We start from the raw sequence: 7,739 nt of genomic DNA on the forward strand, positions 1-7,739 counted from the left end.
CATGAGTGCGCCAAAGCGCCAGATTCAAGTGCTCCTTACGTTACACGATGGGGAGCGTTCGTTTGGCATGTCGCTTGCTCAGAAAAGCGTGGCACTTGGGAATCCGTATACGGTTGTATCTAGTGTATTTGCCAACTCGCCAGCTGATCGTGCCGGTGTCCGCAAAGGTAGAAGAAGCGTTTGCAATTGAAAGGGCAAAACACGAGTTGACTATCGCTCTGTATTGATTGTGCTACGTAGGATACGTGGTGCGATCGATTAATGACAAGTCCGTAAGTGGTTTAACAGTTGCGCAAGTTGCTCAATACTTTCGCAATGTGGGGCAGGTACGGCAGTTTTGGTATCGATATATTGTTGCATCTCGAGGCATCATTAAGTGGCTCGGGACGGTCTTAGGCACGAATTACAATGGAAATGGGCGAATTGCCACGAATGAAAGCCGCGGCAGCGCTTTTAGAAGATGCCACACGGTCGAAACGATTCAAGCAGCAAGATATAGGGCCAGGAACAGGAGTAACGCCATCGGGAAGGGCAATTGCGGCACCAGGCTCCGCATTAGCAGTGCCAAGCATTGCACCATCGAAACAACTAAAGATGCGGACGAAACTTGCTGCTAAGACTGTAGCTTTACAGTCAAATTCGACGTTGTCAAAGCCAATTTGTGACGAAAGAGATGTAGCGAAAGGTGGAAGAAGTACGAATGGGGCTGTATTTGGCCGTAAAAGTGCAAGTTTGGATCTTACAAACGGTCCAAAAGTCGACGATATTCATTTGAAAGAAGCAAAGAAGACACGTTTTATTGAAAATCAGCTCATTATCAATGGAACGAGTAGTGGACCCGCTTTAAGCAACAAAGAGGTACTCCAGAGTTCTTGTCAAGCAAAAGATGTTTCGAATCATCTTGACAAGACTCAACTCGCTCCAGGTTTGTGAATATTTAGGTTTTCTTCTGTTTGGTAACTTCTTATAACCGTTTTACGTTGATTGTACTATATTTTTTATTTAGATTTTGTTGCTGCGGAAGCTGCACAGCCACAAAGCCTATCAAGCTTAAACGCGTCTGCAGTGGTGCTCGAATCATCGGTAATACAAGCAACATCTGTTCCTCTTGCGAAAGCTACTGAAATTCCAGCACAATCTCTTTCAGCTGTCGTCAAGAAACCCGTCACTGCTATCGCTTCGATCCGTACTGATTCGAAAGGTTTGCCAGCTTTAACTACCGCTGCATTATCCGTTAATACAGTCAGCTTGGCAGCACCCACGACGAACAAGCCATTGACGGAGTCTGTATCAACTAAAGCTGATACCACTATAACAGCAGTGCTTAAAGCGAAAGAAGCCGAGGTGTCATGTACCAATGCGCCCGTATCTCCCGTAGCCATGCCGTCTTTGCCATTAGTTGATTTGAAGAGTACAAAGTTGGCTCCAGTGTCCAGTCTTGCAACATCTCAATTGAATGTTACAAAAGGACAAGCACATAGTGCTCTACCAAGTAACAAGAAGCGTAAATGCCGACATAAGACAAGTAGATCCAAGAAAGTTGCAAAGAAAAGTGCCAGTGTCGAGAAAAACGCAATGCTTGACGATGGTGCGTGATATCTCTCTTCTTAGTCCGAATATAGAATTGAACGTCACATACTCGTTTTGTATGTAGACACTGATGACGACGAACTTGAGCTAGATGGAGAATCTTCCACCTCGGATACGGATAAAACGTTGTTAACCAAGAGCCCGCGTAAAGTCCGACGCCGTGCATATGGTGATCGTCCTCGGCATAGCCTCACAGTTGACCGATTACTTGGCATGGGCTTTACGAAAGAAGATGCCGAGGCAAGTGTGAACAAATTTGGTGATGATCCCGATGCGTGCATGGTGTGGATTATTGCAAAGATCGAAGAGCGACAATTTAATGAGGATTTAAATCGAGCATCGATTCAATCGGAACAATCAAAACGAGACGAAGCCAAGCGAGTCGAGACAAGTGAGAAGGAATCACTCGCTCGTGCCGAGAAGTTCATGGCGCTGTTTCCAACAGTACGTTTCTAAAAAGTGATTGTTTTTTGCGAGTTCCAAAAAGCGCTCAGTTAAGTATGTGTTGCTTTGTCATAGTCGTACATGGTGTCTCCGGAATCGCATGCATTACATTTAAAGACGTGCCTTCAGTCAACAATTGATCAAGTCAAGTCACAAGACGTTGTTCCTCTTCGCACAATCCTTTCAAAACTTCTCACTCTCGAAGGAAAGTCCATTCGATGGTATCAAAACGCATGCATGTCATATATGTTGGCACTCGCTGGACGATTAGATCATGTATTAAAAGATCACGACGTCATTGCGTGTTGTGCTATCCGAAGAAGTGTCTCTTCCGTCATATCACCGTGTGTTTTTGTTCAAAAAGTCATGGACGAAATCACTGCATTATCAAAAGCGCTCTTTGCAATGCCATTAAACCAAGGCGGCGTGCCTATCGAATTTCTAGAATGTGATACAACCACCAAGTTTGATCTCGAAGACGATGGCTTTGAAGTGATGGAATCGACAATAGAATGAATATACACATGGAAGAAGGAACAAGAAGACGACATGTGCCATTGAATCTATGCACGTCTACGTGTGTTTTTAATTAAATCCACTACTCGGTCACGTAAATGCCTTCTCCAGCATACCAGAGAATCGTGTGGCTATCACGTGTCGACGTTGCACTCACTTCTTGTTGGCCATTAATGGGACAATTGGGGCAATTGCTTGGATCAAAACGAGCTTTGGAACTCGTACTAAGCCATGCATTCGTCGCTTGGTGACGAAAAGTCACGAGTTTTCCACGTTTCCAGAGTCCGTCGTCTTCACACTGGCCCTCTACGGAACATTGGTGGCTTTCCTGACACTCGAGAACCCACGAATCCATCGAATCGCCTTCGCCTGCAACGCCAAACGCACTGACTTCCAAGTGGTTCGTGGTCAATGGAGCTTTGTACCTGTGCGCGTGCAAATTCCGTCGTGTTGGCACATGTTCAAGTCGAATGAGTGCACCACATGAAATGGGTTGTCCCACGTCACACACGTGGGCAGCTTCTCCTTCTTTGACAAGCCAGAGACTATTTACGTCATTCCGTGCCATGTGCGTCGTGACAGACTGCTGTCCACTACCAGAACCATACGCGATTTCATGGGAATGAAGACGAAAACGACTAGCATCATGCACAAGTTTAATGGAGCTCCCACACGTCACGTACTCGAATCCATGGGGGTCTGGTGGCAACGATGAGGTTGTTAGAAGACAGACTAGTGCGACATCGACTGAAATGGCGTACATTGAAGGTCCGCGGACGAGTCTTGACTACACGCTTCTTCACACGTGAATTCATGGTGATCACAACCAACTTCACGCACGCGACGGCGATTCTCGCACTCACAGAAGCCGGAACGTCCGGACGCAATGCGCTTGGAACACGCAGCGTCGCTATTTGGCTCTCGTACGCCATGGGCGTCACAATGGGATGTGGCACGCCACTTGACACAGTGGGAGGCAGTCGCGTCGGAGGGTAGTGCGCTTATAAGCACGGATAGGAACGGGAGCCAACGCATGACCTACGATTAAAGTCAAATGGCTTGCGTGGCAATTCAAGCACTGGGGGAACCTTCAAACGACATGGATTTTCAGCTGCTGAAAGGTATCCGATACGTTTTGAAATTATTTTGTATTTATGAATACATTGCGAGAGTTTGTACTTTTCATTTTCAAGAGCAAGAATGAAGCACTGAATTGGAATGTCCGATATTCAGTAGTATTTGCAAATTTAACTCAAGGAAGATTGAGAAAGCTATATAAACAAATGCCTTTGCATTCTTCTTTTCACAGGAAGCTTCGCTCAAATTATATAGCTTCAATTTTCACTGTGCAATTCCACACGGAGTAAGCACGGGAAGTTGTGACAGAAAACTTTGACAACCAACGTGTAATGGGAGCCTCGCTCTCAGCTGGTTGTTGACGTTGAAGGCCTCGTCTGTCAGTATGACGAGACCCATCCGATGGATCAGAAGGTCTATCGAAAAACATGCGCACTTGGCGCTTGTAATTTGATTGCAAAACGTCAATCGCGTCGCGCTTCCCCATTCCCTATTACTCGTTTTCGTGTTGTCAACACAACACGGACAGGGATCACCCCACGTGAGGCATGGAAGTCCTGCCTCACGAGAGAACAGATGCAATCTAAATCTTGCACCGGTTGGAGTTCATTTCTCAAACTTAACGGGAATCGCGTCAAGTCTTTGAAGCCAGGCTTCGCTTCCAATGCCTTTGACATTGCGAATAAACGCGCTCCAGGCTTGCATCAGCGAGATTTTATCTCGCTTGTTGTTGCCACTATACCGCAGATGCTTAGCGCGAAAGTTTTTCGCGCTGGGATCAAGGCCATGTCGCTTTTTTCGCAATTAAGAAAGGATATTCATTGTGAGACGTAGTCTCTTCAGACAAGCTACTGACTAGCCGTTCGGGCAAAAGCAACAACTTTTTCTTAGGAGCAAGACGAGACATTTTACTAGCTAAGTTTCCTGAGTGGTAGCCACTGAAGCTGGGGTACACAAGAACTTTCATTACGATGGCTTACGCCATCGTCATCACCACGCGCAGAAATATGTACGGGTGACGACACGGGGGATGGTGCTGGCGCTGAGGAATCATCCTCATCGTCGCAGCCAATCATGCTATAGCGAATGCTATCAGCACGTCCATCCGATTCAGCCCATCATTTGTAGCCTTATAGTCAGCCGCCTGATGATGATCAGGCGACTGTTCTCTTCTCCCCAAGTCGACCATTTCGTCCGACTCGCATTCAAAGTCGACCTTCAAAGAGGGGTCGCATCACGTGGTGACTTACCACGTGCAACCGCAACATCTAGTGTTGCGGGAGGAGAGGATACTACGGCAGACGAAACGTCTGCGCAAGAAACAATAATGCGACGCCCGCGGCTGCATGAACCGCAGCCGAAGGCGCCGCACTATTCGCATACCGCATGGACTTGTTAACCATGCGATAGAATTAAAAAGGACGGATCTGACCAATCAACATCGTTTTCAACTTAGTGGCCCTATAGTGACCACGCTATTCAATGACAGTCAGAGTGATTGTTGTTTAAAGGAGGGGTGATGTAACGGGGTGTATCGTTACATGAAATTAACACTTAAAGGTTGTTAATTGATATATTATCTAAAAGTAAATAATACTTGAATAAAATTACTTTACGTCGTAATATTCGGAAAGCTTATCCATTGGTAGATATAGGCCATTATATCTACGTTTTCCGCGGTCCAGTCAGCGCTGGACGCACGCAAAGAGAGAGACAGATAAGACTTTATTAGATGTTATTTATTAGTATATAATAAAGACAGTATTAAATAAATAGAAACTGAAGAAGTTAATAATATTAAATACAGTTTACTTTTAACCATCTTTCAAGCAAGTGTGTTAAAGAGCGTCATCCTCTGCACGTACTAGTGTACGTGAAGTTACGTGAGGCACCACTCGCACTGAAGCAGTGCAAAGTGGACTTGTACTGAAGCAGTGAAGTGGACTTGTACTGAAGCAGTACAAGTCGGCAGTGCCCCGTTACACAACAAAGCACAGCACATGCTTCTACGGCAACTGAGATGCAGAGAGCGACACCAGATGTAGCAGAAGAGCGCAACCTTGAGCGAAAGAGTTCGTTGTGGCAGCGGAAGACTGATGCTGGTAATCAGGTGTCCTGGGTCCCATCGTCTGACTAATTCTCGTATGGGTGCCCCGTGTCCATGTCCACTTAGGAGGTGCGTCATTCCTCCGCATACGCGTACGTCACTACCTCCTGCATTGATTTCATGTCCTTATCGCTTTCCGAGTCGGATGCAATGCAATCAAAGCGACCTTCATCTCGTTCCCGTTAAAGTCCCGGATAGACTGGTGTTAGTGTGTCTTCCGACTCTCCTTGGGGTCAGACTTTGCTTTTGTGGCGGCAGCTCCTTTCCCGTGCGCCTTAGGGTGCGTTGCTTCCCATCAGCCGCCGCCTTCTTGCCGCTCGTTTGTTTCGGTTTACCCATCCTCCGTGGGTTTGAAGCCTCGTGTTTCGGCTTCGTTTTCTGTATTTTTTTTTCGCGTAACCAAAGTAAATCCAATTCACAACTCCTGATTACCAGTAGCTTGCCCCCTTTTTGGGGAGTTGGAGATAGCGTCATCCGCGATGTCGGCCGAGGCAGTCTTTGCCTCAGTGTTCGTCGGGACTCCTGATAATACCAGTGTATGTTGGTGGTTCTGCCCTGCACCCAGCAAAAAACCGTCCTGTAGACTTGCCTCTTAATGAGAGAGGAAGCCCAATAAGTCAGCATGTCTGTAGCCAGAAGCATATACCGCCGGTGTTTTCAATACCGCCTCAATGAACACCCGTTTGCGCCGGCCTCGGATTTCATCTAGTGCATGATTGGGTGCTTTTGCAGTATCCCGCCGTGTGTTGTTGCAAGTAGCATCTAGCTCGCGGCATCCTGCTGTTGGTAAAGTGATGATGGACCGTAATCTGTGTCTCCACTAGTTGGATCTCCGACACGCCTTGGAGGAGTGGTGGGCAGGCGGTCGTGTCAAAAGTTATCAGAACAAACCTGCTGTCAGTTCTATCAATCGCGTCTGCGCGTGGACATTTTACATTAATGATTGAGATCTCCTGAATCTGGCCGAGCGCTGCTGCTAGAGCCACGACTCTCACATCTTTGAAGCCGTAAAACCCAGACCGCGAAGGTTTGTTGCAGAACCGATCTGGTTATATTGCCAATCGCCAACAGGTGCGCTGTCCTCGAGCATAATGCGATCTCCCCGGACCCGCTGCGTAATGCCTATGTATTGACTAGCCGCCTAACGAGTCTTGAACACTTATTTGAGTGTGTGTATACCGTCAAAAGAACGTCTTGCATGCGGCCGTCCACCAATAGCTGGCCTTGCAGAGAATCGCCGTTTGTCTCGTATAGCTGGGCATATGCGTCATATTTATCCTGAAGCCAGCTCTAGGGAGAATGGCTGCTGTCATAATCACCGCCACGTGTTGGCTTTTCGTAATTGCGCGTCTTGTGACCGTTACTGTCGCTTTGATGAAGCTCGGAGCGTGCGTAGATTCCAGTTTCCCGTCAAAATAGACGGAAAAAAATGCTCGGGCCTCCCATCCGTTAGCCTTCACAGGCTGTCGTCCATGCGAACCTGCGATGGCTCTAAAGCCACATGTCAAAGTCTGGCTATGTGTGTCGCCAGCGTCGTATTGTCGTGACGCCTACAGTCCCTTTCTAGCATCTCCAAAATTTGGCGCTGGAAATTTTACCGATCCAAAAATAAAACCCTGTAAGTGCATTAATCTATAAGAGATATAAGCCTTTCTAAGGTATGTCCTCCTGGCCACTAGATGCCACTTGGTTCTACGAACCTGTAACGGGGCACTACGACTTGTACTGCTTCAGTACAAGTCCACTTCGCACTGCTTGCTGAGTCGAGATCCAGTAATTCAAATGTCGTAGAAGCTTCTGCTGCTCAACTCCGTTGGTCTTATGATTGCCTCTGCTCACAGCTGCTGCGAAGTTGTGATCTTGCGTTTCCTTTGAAAAGGTACCGTTCGCTGCCCAGATGAATCCCGGTAGTGTTCGTAGCAGCGACATCGCCGTCTTCCTCACGCGGTCCACGTAAATAATATCCAGAAGTGGTTGGTCTTGCCCTTGATGATGCGAGATCCAC

The 7,739-nt window shown here is 47.2% G+C and overlaps 3 protein-coding genes across 3 annotated transcripts; 2 read left to right on the forward strand and 1 right to left on the reverse strand.

Moving 5' to 3' along the window:
- Window position 1: 1 nt before the first annotated feature.
- On the forward strand, window positions 2-2,550 carry CCR75_003719 (uncharacterized protein; the record flags this gene model as incomplete). The annotated part of the gene is made up of 6 exons (XM_067961812.1): window positions 2-167; window positions 241-326; window positions 397-925; window positions 1,007-1,588; window positions 1,655-2,034; window positions 2,110-2,550. 6 exons carry the CDS (start codon window positions 2-4, stop codon window positions 2,548-2,550), a joined length of 2,184 nt encoding a protein of 727 aa, XP_067823006.1.
- An 82-nt stretch (window positions 2,551-2,632) lies between these two features.
- On the reverse strand, window positions 2,633-3,585 carry CCR75_003720 (uncharacterized protein; the record flags this gene model as incomplete). Its single annotated transcript, XM_067961813.1, has 2 exons — window positions 2,633-3,282; window positions 3,312-3,585. The coding sequence occupies 2 exons, from the start codon at window positions 3,583-3,585 to the stop codon at window positions 2,633-2,635; spliced, it is 924 nt and encodes a 307-aa protein (XP_067822518.1).
- Window positions 3,364-3,546, forward strand: CCR75_003721 (uncharacterized protein; the record flags this gene model as incomplete). Its single annotated transcript, XM_067961814.1, has 1 exon — window positions 3,364-3,546. One exon carries the CDS (start codon window positions 3,364-3,366, stop codon window positions 3,544-3,546), a length of 183 nt encoding a protein of 60 aa, XP_067822517.1.
- Window positions 3,586-7,739: the final 4,154 nt, after the last annotated feature.

The sequence above is a fragment of the Bremia lactucae genome, linkage group LG1 (genome assembly GCF_004359215.1).
Source record: "Bremia lactucae strain SF5 linkage group LG1, whole genome shotgun sequence".
Classification (NCBI taxonomy): domain Eukaryota; phylum Oomycota; class Peronosporomycetes; order Peronosporales; family Peronosporaceae; genus Bremia; species Bremia lactucae.